At 40.0% G+C, this 25,266-nt stretch overlaps 1 protein-coding gene across 1 annotated transcript in view; it reads left to right on the top strand.

Moving 5' to 3' along the window:
- The window catches only part of SLIT3 (slit guidance ligand 3), a 789,390-nt gene extending 765,941 nt beyond the window's left edge, over nucleotides 1-23,449 (top strand). The window contains exons 33-36 of the mRNA XM_050962519.1: nucleotides 13,699-13,853; nucleotides 15,435-15,720; nucleotides 18,116-18,324; nucleotides 19,941-23,449. Of these exons, the coding sequence (XP_050818476.1) occupies nucleotides 13,699-13,853; nucleotides 15,435-15,720; nucleotides 18,116-18,324; nucleotides 19,941-20,179 (889 nt within the window). The 3' untranslated portion in view covers nucleotides 20,180-23,449. The remainder of the gene's footprint in view (nucleotides 1-13,698; nucleotides 13,854-15,434; nucleotides 15,721-18,115; nucleotides 18,325-19,940) is intronic.
- Nucleotides 23,450-25,266: the final 1,817 nt, after the last annotated feature.

Genomic DNA, 25,266 nt, shown 5'->3' with positions numbered 1-25,266 from the left:
TTAATTATTGCTGAGGATATATGTCGGAAAACAAAATTCTGTTTTGTGAGCATTCTAGTTTTTAAAGCCAGATTGCACCAATAACATACACCATAGACTTTTCACCCAGTAATTTCTTCAGTGGGGAGAATTACTCTTCCCTACTATATTACTGAACACTATTGAACCCAATAATGAGTGGATAAACTAGAACGTATCTTTTAGGAGGATAACCAGTCTCAGCTGAAAAACTCCAAGTGATGATGAACTTACTACTTCCTCCCGCTATGCTGGTCCAGTGGTTAAAACTCCAAATTGGAACTAAGATGCCACTTTCTACATCCAACTTCAAGCCATTAGATTTACTTCATGCATTTGTCTTCTAGAGTAAAGAGCTTTCTAATTTCAACTATCTTCTATTTCTGTTATGTTCTTGATCCAGAGCATGACCTCGTTCTCTGCTTCTTTATTTACACTGATGTGAACTTCAGTGACGTCAATGGAATTATTCCTTATTTAATGGCTCTGAGTGAGATCAGACTTTGGCCAATAATCTGATAAAGTAATGTTCTCCACTGTAACTGACATGTTGCAACCAGACTGTCACTTCAGGTGAAGAATGAGAAGCAGAAGTCAGTGATCTCCTAAGAGACATAGAATGTATTTTCATGCAAATTTCCTGGCAGCAATAAAAATGTAGAAATGTAAATTATTAGTATTAATTCTGCTTATCATATTGACTGTTTCTCTTTCAATGTCTAATTCCAAATAATGCCAGAGTTCTTTACAAATTTAGAAGAATGTTCAGCTAGTGTCTACTGCATAAAATATAGACATTACATAAAATGCCATTAAGTAGTCTACAAAAAAAATCTAGTGATATGATTAGTATGTGTATAGGAAGGATGGCTGTTCTTATAGTTAAAGCACAAGACCTGAAGTCAGAATAGTTGAGGTTGGTTTTTTTCTTGGTTCTACCACATGCTTTCTATGTGACCTTGTGAAGGACACAGGTGTAAATCCTGTTTATGGTACATGTCTCAAGTAATTGGATTAGGTGCTGGGGATCTCTCAGAGATAGAATGTCTTCCTCTACAAGGCTGCAGAACAGAAATGGGTTCTCTCATGCCCAGAGAAGGGCCCTCAAAGTGATCGAGTGTTACTCTGTGCCTGTTGTTGAACCTTTTTACAGAGCACAATGGTTGATGGGGCAGAAGAGCATGAGGTCCACCAGATCTCAACCCATCTATCCTTATCCACTGTCAATTATACTCCAAAGCATGTGATAGGTAACTGTCAACCCCTGCAACCTCTGTAGTGTGCAGTGACTCCCCAAATCCTTCCTCAAGCAGTGGAACTGCATCAGTTCCCCTGTATGTAAAAACCTCCAGCTGGCAGGGAAAGGGAGACAGGATATTCCCCTTATATCTCTGTACCTCTAACTGTTCATCAGTAAAGGGTAATATGACTTCTCTGCCCCCCAGAGAGTTGAGCCTTACTTCTTTAATGCATTGAGCTCCACATAAGGAAAGTGCTATAGGAGGGCAAAAACATTAATTATCATTAGAATAATTATTAGTTTGTCAAATACAATATTCACCAGAAGTCTGATTGCAGAAGCTGACTGTCTGTATTCCAATACCTTTATCCCCTGCAGCTTTTGCTGTGTTGATCCCCAGTGGGATCTCTATTTGATGCTGCTGAACGGTCTCCAAATAGATTGTTCTCAGAGATTTCCATGAGATATCAGCAGGTCCTTAACAGTTATGAGTATTTGCAATTCATTTTGTTCTCTCTACCGCACTTTCATTTTTTCAGGTCCCCCTTAGAGATTTTTGCATCAAATATAATGAAAGCAACTGGCATTAATCTCTGACCTACACAGTAAATGTTGTAAAATTCAGATGTATTTATACATATTGCATGAGCCAAGGCGAAAGATGGATGAATTCAGGCTTAGGAATCAAATACTTGATTTTGTGTCATTCAGGAACAGTCTGCTTCTGAATGCTTTGAGGGTATAGTTTCATCCTTCAGGATTCATTTGGATTTCTATAGGCAAAATCCTGTTGGCATTAACAGATGTTTTATATGTCATTCTCTCAAGAATAAGAATATATGCTTAAATGATATTGGGTTTTTTTACATCTTAGCTATCTGTCCTGCACTCAGTACATAATAACAGAGTGCCTAGAAACTATATTAACATCTAGAAACCAAATCCAGATGCTCTATGCTAATGTTTTATAGGTTTATTTCCAACCTCAGATAAACCAGTACCCTTGACTTTATAACAACAATATCTATCTCTTATATAGCACTTTACATGAGTAGCTCTCCAAACACATTACAAAGAAGGTCCGTATCACTATTCTAAGTCGTAAGTTAGCATTAGCCACACTCTAGTTTGCAAATTGCTCTGCAGTATTGTGTGATGGTGTTGGAAAAAGGAGAAAACTACAATACCCTGTGCAGCTTCCATACAATAAAACAATAAAACTACTTCTAAGCAGCGGACAATAGTCAAAATGTAATGGGATTTGCAAGGCCTTCTGCTGTACCTGAATCAGGTGTTCAGCAGTATTGGTCAAAAGAAGAATTAAGAGGTGGTGTGTATATAGGCACTTAATAAAGAAAGCAAATGGAAGGGAGATGTTGTAATAGGCTGAATCAGTGGTGGGTAGGTAGGGTTAAATCCTGAGGGTTACTGAGTACCTGTAAGTAACTCTGACTACAGTGGCAGTTGCAGGGTTTCTACTTTCCAGGATCAGGTCCTTAAATCCTTATCCAATGAGAAGAAAATTATTGTAAATCAACATCACTATTTCCTTTTATTTCTGTGGCATTCTGCCTGATACTGTGGAGGTTTAAGTGTGAACTGAAATGGCTAGTAAATATTCAGGAGTCCATTTGGGTGTTTCGGAGGGTCCTTGTCACCTGTTCCTTGTATTGAGTGGCTGGGATGAGCTGGGATAAATTCAGTGCAGGTTTTCTGTTAGGAACTGCATGGCCACAGCAGGTGTAATTGTTAAATGATAAGAATGTCCTCCACCCAAGCAGGTAATTGATTCAATCTTCAGTCTATCCACAATATATCCTTGCCTCCCTTATGAGAAGTTGACACTTAAAATATGACAGAGCAGAGCAAAGTTTTCTGACACCCAGTGAGCACAAGTAAAAGCAAATTGATACTAGACCAGCTTTCACGTAGTTTTGTTTCTGCATATTTGAACCATGGTCTCATGCTGAAATCCACTTCCAGTGAATATGTGAGAGAGGTATGCAAAGCCAAGCCAGTTGTTTTCTAAATGTCCTAAAAGATCATAGATCCACAATAAAATGTTCTGTTGTTAACAATGGCCAATACTAGATACTTTATAGGAAGGTGCAAAGACCTCCATAATGCAATATTATGGAATAAAACTGCTTATAGAAAAAATAACTTTCTAAGCTCTCCACCCACTAGTAGATGGTTTACACCCAAAGCATAAGAGTGTTCTAGAATTCTTTATTGAGTTATTTCAATACATGTACTTGGTGCAGAAGTTAGGCTTGCTCCTTTATAACTCCCAGGGTCACCCTAGTGCCTTTTTAGCAGGTAGGTAAGACATTTGCTACTCTCCAGGTCTCCAAACAGGAGTGGAGTTTGTTTATTTTCAGGGCAGGTGAAGCACATACTTATGAATACACTGTCACCAGAAAATAAAGTGGAAAGTATTTCATTTCCTGGCTATATATCAGGTTTCTAACTAGATACTAGTTCTCTTTCTTAGTGCCTAGCTTCCAATTTCAGCTGAACAGTTTTATCCACTCCCTGTCATTCAAGCTGAAAGCATTTTAAATTACCTTCAGCAGCAGCAGTGGTCACTGTCGCCAGCAACTGCTTGTGAATGGTGTGTACCAACACATTTTCAAAAGCATAAAAGAAAGGCCATTGTTGGTGGGGGCTATAAGCATTCCTTATTCTAGAATGGACCCTTGAAGATACTTGCTACATTTTCTTGTCAAAAGAGGCAAAGGATTTATGCCATACTGAATGCTGAAGCCAACATTGCTTTCAGTGGTGATTTGACACTAGGTCTAAAAATGAAACCCAGCAGCCATGTTTCGTTGTGAGGCATGCATGTGCAGGTCAAGTTTTCCCTCCACTTGATGGCTTCATTCTTGTCAGTGATACAGGTACCTAATTGTAAAATAATTCTATTCTCTGACCAGTTAGGATTCTTGCATTTCAGTACTTGTCCTCTGCCAGTCACTTGTCTTAGAGCTACAAGTCATTCTGGGCTGGTCTTCACTACTGCAGTAAATCCAGCTAACTTACGCAACTTCAGTTATGTGAATAACATAACTGAAGTTGACATAGTTAGATCCACTTACCACAGTGGCCACACTGCGGTGTCTTGATGGGAGAAAACCTCCTGTCGACTTCCCTTCCGCCTCTCGGGGAGGTGGAGTACACAAATCGATGGGAGAATGCTCTCTCATCGATTTAGCGTGTTTTCACCGAACCCACTAATTTGACACTCGCTGCATCAATTGCAGCAGTGTCAATCTACCGGATAGTGTAGACATGCCCTCAGTCCTTACCAGTTCTACTGTGATGTCTGCAGTCATCCATATTTTCTCAGAGTGCAATCTCTTTGTCATGAAAGTTGAACTTACAAATGTAGAATTATGTACAAAAAATAACTGCATTGAAAAAAAAACAATGTAAAACTTTATAAGTCCACTCAGTCCTACTTCTTGTTCAGCCAGTCACTCAGAAAAACATAACTTGGTTACGACTTGCAGGAGATAATGCTGCTCGTTTCTTGTTTACAATGTCACCTGAAAGTGAGAACAAGTGTTCGCATGGCACAGTTGTAACCGACGTCGCAAGATCTTTCTGTGCCAGTCACACTAAAGATTCATATATCCTTCATCTTCTACCACTATTCCAGAGGACATGAATCCATGCTGATGATGGGTTCTGCTCAATAACGATCCAAAGCAGAGCGGACCAATGCATATTCATTTTCATCATATGAGTCAGATGCCACCAGCAGAAGGTTGATTTTCTTTTTGGTGGTTCGGGTTCTGTAGTTTCCGCATCTGAGTGTTGCTCTTTTAAGACTTCTGAAAGCATGCTCCACACCTCATGCCTCTCAGATTTTGGAAGGTACTTCTAATTCTTAGACCTTGGGTCCAGTGCTGTAGCTATTTTTAGAAATCTCACATTTGTATCTTCTTTGTGTTTTGTCAAATCTGCTGTGAAATTGTTCTTAAAACAAACATGTGCTGGGTCATCATCTGAGACTGCTATAAGATGACATATATGGCAGAATGCAGGTAAAACAGAGCCGAAGACATACAGTTCTTCCTCAAGGAGTTCAGTCACAAATTTAATTCATACATAATTTTTTAATGAGCATCATCAGCATGAAAGCATGTCCTCTGGAACGGTGGCCGAAGCATGAAGGTGCATATGAATGTTTAGCATATCTGGCATGTAAATAACTTGTGATGCCAGCTACAAAATTGCCATGTGAATACCTGTTCTCACTTTCAGGTGATATGGTAAGAAAGAAGCAGGCAGCAGCATCTCCTGTAAATGTAAACAACCCTGTTTGTCTTAGCAATTGGCTGAACAAGAAATAGGACTAAGTGGACTTGCAGGCTCTAAAGTTTTACATTGTTTTGGTTTTGAGTGCAAAAAAAGTATACATTTGTAAGTTGCACTTTCATGATAAAGAGCTTGCACTATGGTACTTGTATGAGGTGAATTGAAAAATACTATTTCTTTTGTTTATCATTTTTACAGTGCAAATATTTATAATCAAAATAATAATATAAAGGGAGCATTCTGCACTTTGTATTCTGTGTTGTAATTGTAGAAATCAATATATTTGAAAATGTAGAAAAACATCCAAAAATATTTAATACATTTCTATTGGCATTCTATTATTTAACAGTGCGATTAATCATGATTAATTTTTTTAATCATGCTTAATTTTTTGAGTTAGTCACATGAGTTAATTGCGATTAATTGACAGCCCTAATATCCAAGATGAATCTCTGGCTTGAAAAATAAATTCAGATTGACTTGGATCTGAACACTGCCATTACTCCTGATGTTTCAACTGGTTTTCCATCCAGGACATAAATATCCACTTGAGGGAGGCATCTGAGGGGTGATGCAGAGATTGAGGTTGGGTCTAGTCTTCCTAACATCTGTGGGGCATATCCTTGGCTGGAGTAAAATGTCATAGCTCCACTGACTTCAAAGCAGGGACAATTTATGCCAGATGAGGATCTGTTCCTGTATTAATAATCTGGGAGAGGGGGGTCAAGAGCATGTTAATTACATTTTGCAATGGCATAAAAAGTCTGTTTTTTCTCTCCAAATGTTTGTAGCATTATAGCTTTCATTGTTGGCAGGTGTGCTGCAGGTATCAAATTATGAGTGGAGATTGGCTACTTGCAGCTTGGCAAATGATCATTTAGGGAGATACATACTGTAATCAGCTGTAAGCATTTCAAGGTTGTAAAGACCAAAGAGAGAGGGGAACTGTTTAGGGTGATCTAAGGAGCTATAACTCAGCAAAATGGGATAAAAAAAGCAAAGGGTAACTGAGACACCAGTGAAGAGATCTGGTAGGCTGTGGTACTGACTCGAAGCCTTGTCACTAGAGTCATTTCAAACTGGACTGAACACAACAACATAGATTATGCTTTGGGAGATAATCCTGCACTGGCCGAGGGGCTGGATATAAGTAATTGGATAGGTCTTTTGCATTTATATTTCTCTGATCCTGAGTTTCATTCATATAAATTTTCATGTATAATATAAATTTTAATTTGACTTCAGATGATGTTAGTACTAAAAGTGACAGAACATTGCAGCAATGGCTACAAATGCTACAGTAATTCCTGCCATGAGGAAGTTTACATTAATTTTAGCTCGGGCTAATTTAAAATATAATTGGAATTAAGGATGGGCAAGAATCGCAAGTAAAACTCAGCAGAGGTACCAAGCTGTCAGAGATGGAACTCCCTGTTCCTGCCCCACTATACCTCATTCCAATCCCAAATGATATTTCTTCACCTTGGCACACCTCTTCCAGAATTTGTCCTGCTCTGCTGTGAGATTATTAGAGTCTATTGAAGAGCGCTTTCTTTCGTTCTGCACTTTAACAGTTCCCTCACTTTAGCCTTTTCCATTGCTTCACCCCCTCAGTCACTCAGAGCTCCACTTTTGCCTAGTGCTTTTGTCTAAATGAGGCATGGAGCTATTTAGATGGAAGGTCTGGAAATGTGGAGATTTCTGCTAATGAATACATGCCCTAATTTGCATAATTGATGGCTATGTATTTCCTCATTTACATGTTTTGTATTTTTAGTAAAAGCTGTTTTTATTTCTTACCTCTATTCCATCTCCTGCATAGTATCAGTTGCTCTGCTACAGCCAAAGGCACTTAAATAATCCTGTTACAAGATGAAGTTAACTGCTGGGGTGTGGCTAAAAAAGTATTTTTATTTGCTGACAAAATTATGGGGGTTCCTCTCTCGATCCCTGACAGCCACTGAGTAGTGGGGCGTGAGGGGCTCACACAGCAGAGTGAGATGGAGAGAGGGACTATAGTAGGAAGGAAATTATTTTTACATAACTTTTTTCAGTGCATTTTCCTGCTATCATTTAACTAACAACATTCTTCACCATACTCCCTTGGTTGAACATAAGAACGGCCATACCGGGTCAGACCAAAGGTCCATCTAACCCAGTATCTGTCTACCGACAGTGGCCAATGCCAGGTGCCCCAGAGGGAGTGAAGCTAACAGGCAATGATCAAGTGATCTCTCTCCTGCCATCCATCTCCATCCTCTGATGAACAGAGGCTATGGACACCATTCTTTACCCTTCCTGGCTAATAGCCATTTATGGACTTAGCCACCATGAATTTATCCAGTTCCCTTTTAAACATTGTTATAGTCCCAGCCTTCACAACCTCCTCAGGTAAGGAGTTCCACAAGTTAACTGTGCTCTCTGTGAAGAAGAACTTCCTTTTATTTGTATCCAGTATTGTTTGTGTTTGTATTTGTATCCATTTCCCTTCATCTGTTTGTGGGTTTGAGCATACATTCTTCAGGGCCATCTTCTGTTTGTAAAGTGTCCAGCACAATAGGACCCCAGGTTTTGGCACCATCATCATATAAGTAATTACTTCTAGCAAGTCAGGAGGAGCTCTGAGGCTCCTAGGCCTTTCAAGGGGAGTCACTTTTGTCTGTCTGTCTCTAGGGGTTTTGTATCAGACAGACAAGACCAGCTTCTGGCAAGCTCCAGGCCCTGCTATGCTATTGCTGCACAACTCCCACTCTGACAGCCACCTGCCTCATATACAGAGGGAATCTAAGGTGCTATACCCAGACATGTATATGAACACTGCCATTACTCCTAATGTTTCATCCAGTTTTCCATCCAGGACAAAATATCCACTTGGGGGAGGCATCCAAGGGGTAATGCCTTGATTGGTGTTGGACTTAGTCTTGCTAATATTTGTGGGGCAGATCCTTGGGTGGAGTAAATTGAGGTTGGAAAATGGTGGTGAGGTTCTCTACTAGTCTGTATGGTCTCAGATAGGTTGCTTCAGCCATAAGTTCAGCCTTACTGAGATCATAGAGACTAGGAGTATGTGGGAGTAGGTTTCCCACCAAATTCAAGCACCCAGGACAGAAATCTTCCAAGAAAAATGGGAGACTTAGCAGGTCTGGAGGAACATCACCACCCATAGCTATTAATCCTGAAGATGTGATTTGTCAGATCTTATAAGCTAAACAGAGTCAAGACCAATAAGTAAATGGAGAGTAGACTGCCCACTAATATCTAGATGCAGGGTGAAGTGGTGTTGGTGATTCAGTAGATGCCATTCTTTTCTTTAAGTCAGGGCTGAACGATTGCCTCTGCATGTTTTGCAAGGGCACTGCACTGTTGGAAGAAAACCAGTAAAACCAAGAACCACAGCTCTTGGACTGTTAATGCTCCCATGGCACTTTTGGCAAGAGTAAGGTTGCATCAAGGTCATTACTGTCTCATAGGCTCATAGATTTTAAAGCCAGAAGGGACCATCGTGATCATCTAGAACCTCACCCACTGCTGTAATAAACCCATAACCTTTGGCTGACTTACTGATGTCATCAAAACATGATTTAAAGACTTTGCCTAAGGAATTCCCCCCAGCAGTTTCAATTGGATGATTCCTCACTTCCTATTCTACTCTGTTGCTTGATATGACTATGGGCAAAGAGCTAGAAATGGCTTTACTTAGATGGTAGGTGAAATGGTTCCTCCATGTAATATTTGTAAAATGCTTCAGGATGAAGGTAATGTATAAATCTTAATTACTGAAGTAAAAATCAGTGAACTGTGGGTGACCAACATGGGGTCCTTAACAGATTGTTTATGACAGTTGGTGAGGCGATTCCCACATTTTGGATATAAAACTGGTGCATAGGCTCTTTCTACTGTTTACTTTTGGGCAAGTTGTGCTGTTAAATCAAATTCATGACAACCCTTGCTCATCGTTCAGATGTTTACATTTAAAATATTTCCTTCCTCTATTTAATAAGTATCTATTATAAACTTAGGGTATTCTATGGTAAAGACCCACAATACTGTAATTGTTCCATTGGAGGCTGCCCAAGATGAAAAGTTCAGGACTGGTTTTTAATCGAGTGGAAAATCTCAAGAGTTAGCACTTGGTTTTTTACTCCAAAACCAGAGTTGGTTCTGATCCAGCTCATGTTTTACTCTGACTCCACTCCCTCCATGTTTGTTCAGATAAGTGATTATGGTTTATTCACATATCACAAAAGCATTTGAAAAAAGGGAGAAACTGTGTAATCTCAGCTAGCAGGTGTGTAACTTTAGAAAAGCTTATTTTTAGTCAGTAAATTCTAACAAGCAAAAACAAACCCTCAAACCCATCCTGTAACGTTTTAATTTTTGTCGCTGTGTATCCTGACTGTATAACCTAATGCAATATTCATTTGTGTATCAAGCTGTTAACATTCTTGGGATGAGGAATTGGAAGAATACAAAAATATCAATGGATGGTTTCTCAAACTAGACAATCGTTTCTGTGATGCTGCATCTCCATCTAGTGGTAGACTTTTAGAGTACATTGTGCATCACAGTGAAAACAGCTGCCTTTTCTGAGTTCTTGCCTCTGGGCCTTGCAGATACATAAAATGGTTACACCTTTCTATCTTAACACTACCACTCATGTTTGTCACATAATTACCAGTGTCAACGTGGCAGGTTTAAAAGCTCAAATGCCTCTGGCATTGTGCTCTGTAGCTTTGTAGAATGAAAATACCAATAAAAGGCAACAAATCCCTGACTCAGGTAAGTAGTTATATACTGAGGACTGTTTCAGGTGGTTAAGCTGTAAAACCACCTCTTCACCAATGAGAATTCAATTAGCATTTTAATAAAAACCTCACAGAGAGCTGGGTCGGGAAGAAGCCCCTTGAAAACAGCAGAGCACAGCAAGTTTGTGCTGAGCCCAGTTACAATGCACTGTTTAGCATCTGTGGCTTTCTTCCCTTTATCTCTCGCCAAGCCACTGTCTCCAACTGTCTCAGACAATTGCTGAGTCTCCTAGAGGCCCAGTGGCACAGTAAGCTGTAAAGAAGAAATCACGTAGCACTTCCCCCTCACCCTTACTCTGTGTGTGTCTCTCTCAGACTCCAAAGCCTTTTAAACGTCTCTTCTGTCAACAACAACAAATGCTTTGATTTATCCACTATCTCAGTTTTCTCAGAGCCCCTTTTCCTTTGAGTGTTAGCATTTGGCCCCTTCCTTGTGTATGAGCATTTATTTTAAAAGAAAATGTGTGCTCAGGCTGTTTTGACTTTGTCAGCTTCATAAACTGAAATGGTTGGCTAGGGCAGCTAATGATTTTCTGTTTCGCAAAGTTTGGGCGTGAAAGATTTTTCTTTGGTGGGTTAAAGGAGAAAGGTTGGAATTTGACAACTTTCAGCCAGTTACAACTTCAGAATGGCACCAGAGAAGCCCTCCCTACCTCTAGTTCCCCACTGGAGTTAAAATGTTAGCTCTGAGTACACTAAAAATAGTGAAGAATTAGGGGTTGAAGCTTAGACGCATCAACAGGACACATGGGCCTCCATTTGCCTGTTAATCAAAGCACTTAAGCCCTAATCTGGAAAACCATATGCTGTGGAGGAGTTAATGATTAATGTCTGTGAAGTCCTGGCCCAAATAAGAACTAGCACTGCCAAATGTGATAATGTTGTCGTCTTCCATATAGTCACAGCTTGGGCTTCTTCAGATAAGAATGTAGTCTTGTTTCATCTTCAGACATCGATCTTACTAGGACAGGGGTTGCTTATTAAATAGCCATTCATCCTTGCTCCTCAACTCACATGCTTCAGAGCAAATATTTTTGCCTATTCTTCTTCCTTTCTCATTGACTTATCTACAGAGCTTTAACAATTAAAAATATGCCTTTGCATTTATCAAACATCTTTGCTCTGAGAATCTCAAAATGCTTATAAATGTGAATTAAGCCTCAGAACATCCTCTGAGGTTGTTATGGGATATAGAGGGATCATTTCATCCACTGCTGAAACACAGCCATCTCCTCGGTGGAATTTGGCAGATATTAGATAGCCGACAAGAGCATCTAAGCAGCAGTTTATAGCAATGTGTCAACACCACTCTGTCCAACGGACACTGCGGAGGGAATTTCAATTGGTAAAATATGACCAGATGGAATTTGTCCAGGAAACTGGTTTAATCTGTTCTATCAAATCTTTCAGGAATGCAGCTAAATAAGTCTTAGTCCTCTGTATGGTGTGAGGTCTCTTTTCCCTAAGGAACACTTCTAGGCCTCAGAGAGAACTACAGCAGCATCAAGTGCAAACTACCAATACCTGCCTCCTCAGAGTCCCCTCTCCATCCTAAGAATGTACAACAATCACAACACAAAGGACTCACTGGAAATGCAAGTTCACAAAGTTCCATAAGCATCATTTCCATGGGAATTGTTCTGCAGAAGAAGTACTTTTACAGCATTTTAACGTGTATCCACTATATGTCTATCTGGTTTCTTATATGGTGTCATAGTATCTAAGCACCTCAAACTTAAATAAAATTTCACATGACCTTTAATAACTACAAGTGCTCATGTCCTCTTTCATCCGGAAGGCCTTCCCAGCACAAGACCTTCACCACTGTGTTGGGGCATTGGTTCAATCCTTTCGCAGAATGTTACTACTGAGTCAGCAATACCACTTCCCTGTGCACCCTGGTGCTCCTCAGAAGTCTCCATATTGATGGCTTCTGGCTAATCCTGCTTGCATATTATCAGCTGTACTAGGTCTATCGTAGCTGTTGTAGAATTGTAACTATTCCATGAACAACTCAATTTTGGTCACTTCCTCCTTTGAGTATCTTGTTTCTAAATGTCTCATCTTAAAGGCTGAAATTTCCATAGACATCAATGGCTCAGGATTGGCCCCTATATACTTTTAACTTAATCAGCTATATAAAGCTGGGCAAATGGTCCAGCTGACTGAGGATAAATGAGTTGATGCACTTCTATTCATCTGTCACCATGGTTTGTCCAGCAACTCCAAATTAGTTTTCTAGACTAAGCAACATCTTGGAATTCTTCACTCCCACACAATGTCTTTTTGCCCCCATGCTTTCCTGGCAGAACCATCACACAACTGGGGAGTCTGTTCAGGAGAAACCTGGCACTGGACAAGGCCTGAAGCAGGTCAAGAATGATATTCATTGGCAAAGCTGACTGCATGGGTAGCTTACATAGCACATTATTTAACACCTGGTGTAGCCGTCACTATTAGTATCTCATTATGTATTAAAGTTCACATGTGTACAATGAAGAGAGACTATAATGTTTCGTTAAATTTGCATCAGTGGAAAAATCTCTTCACTTCCTTCACTATGAGTGCACTTTGAAAAACCCACTGATTTGTCAAAGAGCAGTTAATCCCTTGTGTATCCTTTGCATCCCTCTCCTATCTCCCTTTCTTTTCTCTGCACTTTGGAGTAGAATGAAATTTCCATGTTGTTTCATGGCACTGCAGTGTGCAGTTTACAGGGCTGAGAGTTTAAGTTGCTCTAAGGATAAAATGTATTCCAGTGTATTGGGCTAGAGTTCAGAAAAGCTTAAGTGCACAATTGGTGCTCCTAATTTCGGTGTAATTGCTCTGACTGCATGTGAAGAACAGGTAATTTTATGTGTTGTACAAGTGATCCAAACTGACATTTAGCATGTGCAATTATTGGAGAGATTGTGTGCCTAACTTATTTGAAACTCTTTTCACATATAAAAATATCTGTAGGTTTAGGAACAACAAATATGGAGTTCATTTTCGTGTCACGTTAATTGACTATTTTCCAGCCCACAAATTGTTTCTAATCCTCCCAACCTCCCCAGTAACTAACAAGCATCTCAAGAGTTGAATCTGTATATGTATTTATTACATGAGAGTTGACACAGGCCTGAAGTTGCACCTTTTAAGTTCTTTACCCTTAGCAAAGTGCTTAGTATAAAAAAGACAACGGATCACAAAGCAACCAACAGTTTGCCATTTTCTTTCCAAGGGTAGAAGTGGGTGATTTCCTGTAACAGAAGCAAGAAAGTCACAGCTAAGCTCCTTCTGATTCTCTTCCTTCTTTGTTTTCTCCTTTAGTGTGGAAACAATAAATGATGGGCAGTTTCACAGTGTGGAGTTGGTTATGCTGAACCAAACACTGAACTTGGTTGTGGATAAAGGAACCCCCAAGAGTCTTGGCAAACTGCAGAAACAACCCACAGTCAGCATCAATACCCCACTCTACATTGGAGGTATGTTCACTCACTCTTTGCAACAATAGCTGAGCCCTCGACAATTTTCCAAAAGTTTCTTCAGCTAATAATACAGCTGGCATCTCCCATCAAATCATGTTGCTGCTATGAAAATGATTTGCCTGGAATAAATACATCAAGAGATTGAAAAAATAAGACATTCTAATTTTATGGTCTGACAAGATGTTAGTAGCCTCGTTAATTCAACAGTCTGTGAAGCCGTGCAGGGTATGCGTGGAAATACTGCAGTGATGGACATGGCAGAACTTGGATTGGATAGGGAGCATCTGCTCTTCAGCTGTGATTTTTCCAAATTAACTAGATTAAAACCAAGCACAAATGGCTGCAGGTTTATAATGGATCCCTAAGGGCCATTGGGCCTGATCCAAAAACCATTGAAGCTAATGGTAAAATTCCCTTTGGCTTCACTGTGTGCTGGATGAGTCCCTTTGTGAATAATCCCTTTTAATAATCTCTTTCTACGTGTCCGCTGAATTATTATCCTCACAAATCTGAAAACTGGATAATCTTGTTTTGGCCAGAGCTGAACCTTAACAATTGGCTCATATAAAGAATTTCAGAGATTAAAGAGCCTCATGCAGCAGAGATGATCTGGCAGCAGAGCTATGAGAACGTCTCCCCTGAACCACTCAATCTGCATAAGAGATACAGCTCTAGAAACATAAATAGTACGTCCTATGGAAATAAGCAGAAAAAGATCATGTAATTAGACTTTAGTAATGCATAAGCATATAATGGGGAGAATTAAAGTAGTTTTGATTTTTGACTACTTCCCTCTGCAAGCTCAACGTCTTCCTAACATAGCTCTGCTAAACATAGCTCCTCTCTAGACGTATTGCAAAATTCTGTCTTTTTTTTAATTGAAAGCATAAACATTTGACTGAGAGCTTTATAAATTCAAAGGACTGATGTGATGTTACTTCCATGAAGACTCTGTAAGGATCGTGTTTTAAGTGCAATGTAAAACCCAGGACTCCCCCACTTATACTCACTAAATTTCCCAAGGCACTTTAACAAGTGTTAGTCACAGTGTCCCATCCAATATGAATAGCTATTTTATGCCTGTCTAGATTTCTCCTTTAATAGTTTTAACTGGCTACATTACTATTTGCAGTCCTGACTGTTGCATATTGTTGCTGAGTACTGTTAGCTTTCTTGTTGCATTCCAGAGGTAGCAGCATTTCACTGGCAAACTAAGAAATTCTTAAATAATTTCTAAAGAACTTTGAGATTAAAGTTGCTATAAAAATATAAATAGACGATGCATGATCTAATAGTTGAAATGCAGGGCTGTGAGTCTAGAGGGCTGTACTTAATTCACTGCTCTGCTACCTTTTTGTGCATTCTTAGGCAAATATTTTTATCTTTCTGCCCTTCCAATTCCCCATCTGCAAAATGGGGATAATGATACTGAACTACTGCAAAGAGGTGTCCTAAAATTGAATTCATTATTGTTCATGAAGGGCCTTGAGATCCTCAAAAGGAAGGTGCTAGCCATTATAATTTATTCTAGTATTATTGTGAATGCAAGATAATCTTTATATTTTGTTTTATCTGAAGGGATCCCAACATCTACTGGGCTATCTTCATTGCGCCAAGGCACAGATAGGATGTCAAATGGCTTTCATGGATGTATCCATGACGTCCGCATTAATAACGAGCTGCAGGACTTTAAGGATCTACCCCAGCAGTCATTAGGAGTCTTTCCTGGCTGCAAATCCTGTAACATCTGCAAGCATGGTATCTGCCGGTCCATAGAGAAGACAAGTGTTATCTGTGAGTGTCACCCAGGCTGGACAGGCCCACTGTGTGACCAGGAAATTGGAGACCCCTGCCTTAGTAACAAGTAAGGTCATTGGTGCTGATGGGAGTGCTCTCTTCAATAAACTGACTTTTAACTTTTTATCTTGCAGAGCCGGGCTTCATTTTCAGAGGTGCTGAATACCCACAACTCCCATTGAAGCCATTAGGAGTTGTGAAGCCTCTTCACCTCTGAAAATTTACATCAACCACTTCTTGTTTAGAATGATGACAGGCCATAGATCTGCTCTCCAGTTCAGGAGGAGTTGAGGCATTTATATCAAGAGCCACATTTTCAGTTGTGGGCGTGCCTGCCAAAATACACAGCCCCACATGGCATACATAAACTCCACATCAATCATACACATTGCATTTGATCCAGTGATTGCATGTCGTTACCCATGGATGAGTTTTCTGTAGGAGGATGATGCACATTTTGTTGATGCATCCATATCCAAAAGAAAGTGCCCATTACAGCATGTGCTAGACGTGATGTTCAGAGTCTAACTCTCCAAAGGCCATCAGTGTTGTTCTTCAGAACTATGTATTCCAACTTAAACTGGTTCAGAATCCCCCAAAACTCAGCTGTCCTTAAGAGTTCCCTTTGGAGTAGAACATCTGAAGAACAGCCATAGAGGAAGGAATAGTGTATAGTCCCAGGGAATGGGCTTATGAGTGAAGCATTTATAGTTCAAAGAAACAAAGTGCACATTCATGTCAGAGCACTGGATAGATACATTAATTTCCTGACAGGAACACAAATAGACAAACCAGCACAGACCAATGGTCTATGTAGCCCTGTGTCTTATCTCAAACAGATGGAAGTACTTTTGTATTAGAAGCTATTCCCATGGTAAGCTGTTGGAGAATCTGTGGGAAAGGGATATTGCAAACACATGGTTTTGACAGGCAGAGTGACCCAATCTGTAATTATCCATGTGATTGATTGGAGCGAACAGGAATTTCACTTGGCACAGCAACCATTTTAAACTAGCTTCTGGGCACAATCCTGCAGGGTGCTGAACCCCTCAGGAGAGGTATTGAGCGTCTTCAATGCTGGAGAGCTGAGTATGCCTAGCACCTCACAGGATTGAAGCCCTTTAAGTTGTAAGCTTTAGTAAAACTAGGTGGGGTAAAATAAGAAACAGATCTGGATACATGACCCTAACCCTAAACAATATTGAAATATTGATTTGATTTTTATTTAAACTGGCTTTTTGTTTTTGTATTTCACCAAGGAGGATGCACAAGCAGTCCCCTGAGTTTTCAAAATCAGCAATTAGCCAAGATGGCTAGGCAAGGAAAAAATGAGGGACTTGTAGTTGTTTAAATGGTGAAGGTTTGTTTCCAAAAGAGTGGTAGGTGCATATGTACAGAAACATGATCTCCACACGAAAGAGTTTACAATCGAAGTGGAGACATGGTAATACAAACTGAGGAGAAGATGGTGTGGGAAGGGGCGGGCAGGGTGGGTGTTGAGTAACAAGAGTTACTGATCCAGGAGAAGGAATTAGTTTAGTGTTGTTGAAAATGCCTTATTTTAAATAATGTGACTCCACTTAATTACCCTTTTTTTTTCTGTATCCTGACCTCATTGTTGCTTTTATTGTTTCTTGTTTTTTTTTTATTTTTGCCTATTTTGCACACATACGAAACTGTCAAGGGTTAAAATAAACATTTTATTATAATGGGAAATAATTTAAAATGCCAAGAGTAAAAATAACAAATGGGAAAATTTATATAAGCGAGGGCTTTGTATATATGAAATGTTTGTACCGCTGGATGGCATCCCCCGGCCTAAAGATGCCACCTTTATCTCTTCACCCTACTTCTACAGTCTGAGCCTTCATTTACCTGCTGAATGGGGTTCTATTGCAGTTCCTCATCATGCATCATCTCTCCAGAAATACCAAATCTCACTGCAGGACTCCTGCATCGTGAAACCATTCAGAGTCAAGTTTTTTGGAGTAATTTAGCCTCTTTTTTATCCACAAATTCCACAGACAGATAGCAGTTTTCCTCGCATTTATTCATCATGTGAGTAATTGGTAGAATAATTTTTCCAAGTACGCTTTGACATGTGGATTGCTCGTAAGCAGTTTGTTTCAAGTATTGATGCTCTGAATCTGAGCTGTTTTGTTTGGATAAATTGTATTGTTTGATCCATGATTGAATGAACCTCACCCTTACTCAGGTTTCCAATGAGAACATTTCATGATCACTAAATTCAGAATTTGCTTTCTGTGACTATTATCCAATATCCACTTGACGTTTCTGCCAGCATGCCTGGCACTGAACGTCTTTGCTTTGCAATATTGACCAGATATTGAATGAGAGCTAAGACATCCAACGTAAACATTCCTGGAAAAATTGAGGTCTCTTCCTGCCCTAATTCAAAGTTTACAAGCATGAGCCAGCTCTGAACTTTTCTTCTTTCTCAGGTGTATCCATGGTAAATGCACGGCTGCCAACTTTGCTTACACATGTAAGTGCTCAGAGGGTTATATGGGCATGTACTGCGACAAGAAGAATGACTCCTCAAACCCCTGCAGAATTATGAAATGCAACCATGGGCAGTGTAAAATTTCAGAACATGGGGAGCCATACTGCGAATGTGACCCTAACTATAGCGGAGAACATTGTGACAAAGGTATGCCTGGCTATGATGCCTGGGATGCTGCTTTACTGTCATTTCTATTCACGTTTGTCTTCACTCTTCCTCCATTTAACTGTTATTAACGGGACAATGGCCCCTTCAGAGCCAGAGGGAGAAGGAGAGGGAAACCACACAGGAGCTGGCCAAAAGACGTCTGAACAAATAGAAAAGGGTAGATCTATGGTAATAACTCTGTTCCTCCTGAATCCTGGAGGTTTGTAGCTCTGTTGTTTCTGAATGGGATGTGTGAGTGGAGAGGGCTTGGTATGTGAGTGCTTTTCTGTGGCATCTTTCCCTTTATACACTACAAGGATTGTCCTCACTGCATTATTGGGGATGAAAATCCCCCCTCCCCCCAACACTGAAACACATCCAGGATGGGGAAGTTCAGAAAGGCAAAGGCAGAATTCCCAGGAAGCATTGCTCCTATAGGAACCATGCTGTGTAGGATAAGTAATGTGAGTTGCCCTCATTCCTTCCCTCTCCTGAGCTGTATAGGTTTGATATTGGGTCTTGAGGAAAATTCTTAGCTTTTTCTATGTTCCTATTGGCCTTTTGGGGAGGCCAAGCCCCATGTCTGTTCCACACCTGTTTTGCCCCCAAATTAAATGGCCTATTACAAACTCGGTAAGTTATAACTCAGTCTTCTAGCCCGTCCTTTGTTCCCCACAAAAGCAACAGTTTGGCCCATAATGTTTTATTTAGGTAACAGCTTTCATCTGAAAGGATCACAGTCTGCAAATTCCATGAATCTGACTGCTGCACAGGACTGCACAATAGGCTAGGACAGGAAATGTTGCCCAGTATACTCGGGCAAACCCTAGATTATTAAAGTTCATACAGAGTAGGCTGAATGTTGGGTTTGAGGGTCTCCTCTAACGACCTACATAGAGCACACTGCATGGAACTCCATATATCTAATCTGAAAGGCTATAAGGACAAATCGACCTTACCAAGATTTGTAACTGTGGCTCGAGGGAGCCTAAGTGTTTCAAATGTAAGTCTCATGCCATTAAACATTCCCATGGCTAATAACGGTTTTACTATTAATATATTTTTCCATTTTCCATCTAATATGGGAATAATATATGCTTTACAGGGGTGTTGGAAGCTTAAATAACTATTGTTTGTTAAAGCATCTCCAATTCTGTTGAAGGCAACAGGCCTGAGTCTCCAATGCCTTGTATAACTACATACCTGCACAAAGAGAGTACTGTTCTGTCCTGATAGCATTTTACATTCCAGTAGAGAATGGAGACCCTGTGAACTGTTGCTTACCTTTAATAAAATAAATGTCAGTATATGCACAGGGCTGTTTGGTGGGGAGGGGGTTACAAGATAATTATTACCTTCCCCATCCTTCCTCTCTCTAATGATCTTGGGGTTCATTAAGTAACAAGCCAGTGAATAAGAAAGGAATAACACTTTAATAACACAAACTGGGAAGCATCTCTGGTGAACTGCTGTGCACAGCTATGCAGTGTTCCCAATCCCTGTCTCCAGGGCACATCTACAAATTCCTGTGTTCATAATACTGTCCCTTATGAGGGAGCATCTCTAAATTATAATCTTCTACAAACCTATCTCTACACTCTCCATTGTCTTAACAGAGAATCTTTGCCAGGGGGAGATTGTCCGAGAAGTGATCCATAAGCAGCATGGCTACAGCTCATGTGTCACTGCCTCCAAAGTTCCCCAGATGGAATGTCGTGGCAGTTGCAGTAATGGGCAGTGTTGTGTTCCCCTCCGGAGCAAAAGGCGGAAATACATCTTTCAGTGTGTGGATGGATCCTCCTTCATGGAAGAACTGGAGAGGCATGTGGAATGCGGCTGCTCAAAATGCTTATAAGCCATTCTCCAGTCTCTTGCCACTTTAATCGACTCAGAAGTGCTCTCAAAATGGGACTATTTACTTTCAGCGTGAAGAAGAAGAAAAGAATATTAAGTATATTGTAAAATAAACAAAAAATAGAACTTATTTTTATTATGGAAAGTGAATATTTTCATCTTTTATTATATAAAGTATCACACCATTTCGGGTATATGTATCATATAGTGAGTTATTTTTACCATAAAACTTTTTTAACAGTTGTTAAAAAAATTAAAAATGTTTTTAAAAAATAAAGAAATCATAGCCTAACAAAAGGAGAAATAGGGTAAGTTTATAAGCATGCACGATGGCCAAATGTGAAGATATTTCAAGGACCTGCCAAAAAACGACAGATACAGACTGAAAAAAATATTCTCTGAGGTTCCGGTGGGTACAATAGGAAAGCACATACTCACATCTGACAGCCATCTCTTCTATCTGTGCACCCTGAAAAAGTCTCCCTCTCGATTCTCACCCTTGCCTAATAATGCTAGTTGTGTTTGGTTCCTGTACAGTGCCTCAGCTTGATACTCTTGAACCAGTTCCCCAAAAAGTACATCGGTCTGGCAGTAGCCTAAGTCTGACATTGACTCCATTATTCAAGTACTATAATAGTATAATGCATTTTTGTTTTGTATTTTGTATTTTTATCTGTCTTCCCAGTATATTCTTGAGTGACTGTATCTCTGTAGCACGGACAACTCTAGTGGGGGAGAAAAATGTGGTAAACACAGTTTGGGAAGTTTTTGTCCAAAAAGGCAAAAATAAGTGCTAAGTGACTCCAGTTAAGCAACATACTAACTACTACTTACCCTTCCTGTGTTATTTCCCAGGTTTATGCCTCACTGCTCTCAGCACTGAGTTCTTTTTTGTATATTAAATGTGGGGAATACACTACAATGAAGTTCGGCAAACCTAGACGCTGCAGCTTTCAAAGTTCATGTATAAATCCATTTTAAAAGAGAGTGAAAATATCCCAAGAACCAGAATGTCCCTTGCTGATATATTGTACTTTATTCCCACTTTCAGTTATTTCAGCCAAAATTTTACTGCTTGCCACAGTTGCCTGTTAATACACACTCTATGGTACATGGCCAACATGCTGCTTCTCCACCTGCTACTTCTCAAATTAGTGTAAGTTGCACTATACGCATGTGGAATTCCTATAGGTCTGATGTCTGTCCCACCTTAACAGAGATGTCATCTGTTCTTAAGGAGACTCTTGATATTTCCATATAGTTTTGCTCTTGCTTTCCACTATACAGATTGACTGATCCATGCTAAAAACGTTTTCACCTGCATTATTGTATATTCTGCACCTGTTCCTCCCGCAGGACTTCCATTGACTTACACAGGAACTGTGTGTGCAGAATGAATTCTGAATATGCAGCAGAGATCCATGTAGATGACAGATTCTCAATGTGAATCTGAGAGGTGATCTTTACCCTTAGGGTGTTGGGGGTTTTGCCAGGATTACCTGTTAGGAACATTCATTACATTACAGAAGCCTTGAAGTGTTCTATTACCATGAATTTCAAACCTCCCTGTCAGTTACCGTTCCATTATTTCCTTAAGTAATTTCTTTCTCTTTCTCCCTGCAAGGGTACTGAGTATAGTGGTCCTTTCTTCAATGAGTATGTTTGTGAGAAACAGCTAAGACAGAGCTTACGCCCTGCAGTTTTGTCCTGATCCAGTGCCCATTGAAGTCAATGGAATGGATCAGGCCCTTTAAGAGCAGGGGCAGAAAGAGAGCTCATCAGTTTAAAAAAAAAAAAGTAAATAATTAGTGCTTTTCCCTGAATGAGGCTTTAAAGAAAAAAAAAAAGCATGAAACAGATTTCTGTCATAGCCAGTATAAATTTACATTCCCCTCAGGAAAAAAACAGGCACTATAGCAGTTACAATGTAAAGCTTTGTCCTTTTTTGGAACGAGTAGCTCTAAGATGCTTACAGACCTTATTCTAATTAAAACCTTTTTTATCCATAATAATGTAGTCAGCGTTCCTTTTTGTTTCCCAGAGTAATTTGGGCAGGCGGGGACTGAGTGATACAATAGACGTCTTTCAGAATAAATACTAGTACAATGGAGCCTGCAATCAGTGAAACATAAAACAATCACTACTTAATGTGCCAAAAACTGATTGAAATAGTACAGTTCAGGAGCCAGAAAAAAAACGGTTATATATAGCGTAGGTTTCATTTCATTTCGAGTGATAATATGTGACGCTAGAAGCAGCTGTAGTTTATAAAGTAAAAAAAAAAAAACAAAAAAAAACCTCCCTGCCCCCCAATCTGTAGAGTCTAAAAATTTGCAAAAGCAACTAACTGCACACGCTTGTATAAACATGGCCTTCGTACAAATCCACTATTATTAATGATACATTCTTTCTCAATGTATTTTCATAGATGCAGTTAGCCATCATTTCAGGGAAGACAAATCAAGACTTGACCAGTGAATAGCAGTGCTTCAGCACGCTTAATGTTTTCAAGTCTCATTAGTAAGATGGATAATTCGCTGCCAGTAAACCGCCAAAGCATTGTGTGGCATTGCTTTCCCCGAAAATTGAAATTATAGCCAATGGTTTCATCCAAACAGCAGCATGAGTGAGAGAAAATAATGTTTCCTCCCCTCCTCCCTCCTATCCCCACCCCCCAATCTTCTGACAGGTTTTTAAATTCTGACTGTTACCAAAGGCAAAAAAGCCATCAATGGCCACTTAAATGAACCGCAGACTGACGTGTAAACCAAAACTTCACAGCAAAATGATAATAGCTACAGTACAGTAGGGCGGGCCCTGTTCTGTAATCACAGTCAAGTGCTGTGACATACAAATAACTCAGAATTCCTATTTTTTTAAACCAAAAGAAGCATTTTTACACATTTCTAGACAGCAGTTGCATGACAATCACTGCCATGTTTCAGATCAGTGATTTTACTGGCTTAATATGGAAGTACTTTGCCTGGTTTAATTAAAAAAAATTAATGGTGCCAAAAATATGAGTTTAACTGAAGTGTTAATTAGCTCTGGAAGTTTCCTCTGTAACCTACCTGTTACAGTAGATATCAGCTGCTGTAGGTACAATGCAGTAGTTATTTTTTAACACTATTGAGTTTTTAATAAGGTGAAGAAAGATGCTAACCCTGAAAAAAAAAAAAAAGATTGGTGTGAATTAGTGTATTTTATTAACAGACTCTCATTGTGATGTAATTTTTAAATAAAGTGTTGGGTTATGGAAGATCATAACATATCCTGTGGTGTGATGCAGATTATTTCTCTCGACTGTGTATTTTGGGTATCATGGTCTGGCCACTTCATGTCTCTTTTACCAGTGAGGTAGCTGAAGTATTGCAATAAGAACATACACAACTTTGGTCATAGCAGCAACATAACTTCTTGTACAGGCAACTCCATTGCCTAAGGGCTGGAAAATTTTCCCCTCTTGGAGTTTCCATCACATTCTTTGGGCATGAAGAGGCTGCATTTGCCCCACCGAAGAAGCCATAGTAGTAACATTTACATTATAGTAGCACTCACAGGACCTACTCAAGATTGCCCCTCCCCCTTGTGCACAGAGTCTGCCACCAAAATCAGCAGCTGCCAGAGATTTTCATGAATCCAGAGACATGAAGTCACCCTGGCACAGTCACTGCGCCTCCGCCCCTTCCATTATGCTGTCAGTATGAGCCTTTGCTGACGGGTTTCCCCACTGAAGAGGGAGTTCAGTGGCACAGAGGGAAAAAGTGGAGCAGTGTAAGATTACCCATGAAATGTGCATGAGATGACAGTGAGTGATGTTTCCCTGGCCCCAGGCCCTCTCCACACAGATCCTGACTCCCACTAAGGGCCTTCTGTGGTGGGGAGGGAAGGCGGGAATATGTTGCTGTGGAGGTGGCACTGCTCATGCCGGGACCACCCAAGGTTGGCATCCTTTGGATCCCTGTAGCCTGTGATCACAGAGATACAATATGGTCCTAAATCACCAAATCTTCATGATTTTCCAAACAATGAGAGACATGATTGAAATAGAAACAGGTTGAACCATAATGTGGTGTTTATGATAACACAGAGTAGGTGTCATAAACAGATGGTTAAGGGTCAATGTCTCTTTTACCTGTAAAGGGTTAAGAAGCTCAGTAAACCTGGCTGACACCTGACCAAGACCAATAGGGGGGACAAGATACTTTCAAATATTGGGGGAGGGAACTCTTTGTTTGTACTTTTTGTTTAGATCGTTGTTCGCTCTCGGGACTGAGAGGGACGGGACATCATTCCAGGTTCTCCAAATCTTTCTGAATCAGTCTTTCATGTTTCAAAATTGTAAGTAGTAGCCAGGCAAGGCGGATTAGTCTTATATTTGTTTTCTCAACTTGTAAATGTGGCTTTTTGCTGGAAGGATTTTTACCTCTGGTTGCTGTAACTTTGAATCTAAGGCTTGGGTGGGGGTGGTCCCTCTAGTCTATATGAATCTGAGTACCCTGTAAAGCATTTTCCATCCTGATTTTACAGAGATAACTTTTACTTTTTTTCTTTCTTTAATTAAAAGCTTTCTTTTAAGAACCTGATTGATTTTTCCTTGTTTTAAAATCCAGGGGATTGAGTCTGAACTCACTAGGGCTTGGTGGGGGGAAAGGAGGGGGGATGGTTAATTCCTCCTTGTTTTAAGATCCAAGGAGTTTGGATCGGTATGAAGCCTCTCAGGGCAACCCAGGGAGGGGAAAGTCTGGGGGAAAAAGGAGGGGGATTGTTAATTTCTCCTTGTTTTAAGACCCAAGGGGTTTGGGTCTGGGTTCCCCAGGGAAGGTTTTGGGGGAACAGAAAGTGTGCCAGATACTAAATTCTGGCTGGTGGCAGCATACCAGATTTAAGATAGTAATTAAGCTTAAAAGTGTTCATGCAGGTCCCCACTTTTTGTACCTTAAAGTTCAAAGTGGGGAAAAAAACCTTGACAGTAGGAAAGCCAGTGAAATCAACTAGGTCAGGATAAGGTCAAAGGAACCCAAATCAGTCAGTCAGAGCTTTCAAAAACTGATTATTTTGCAAGACTTATGTGATGTTATCTAGGTG

The sequence above is a fragment of the Gopherus flavomarginatus genome, chromosome 7 (assembly GCF_025201925.1).
Source record: "Gopherus flavomarginatus isolate rGopFla2 chromosome 7, rGopFla2.mat.asm, whole genome shotgun sequence".
Taxonomy (NCBI): Eukaryota; Metazoa; Chordata; order Testudines; family Testudinidae; genus Gopherus; species Gopherus flavomarginatus.
Note: the sequence above shows the minus strand (reverse complement) of the source record. Positions and strands in the feature narration are given on the sequence as shown.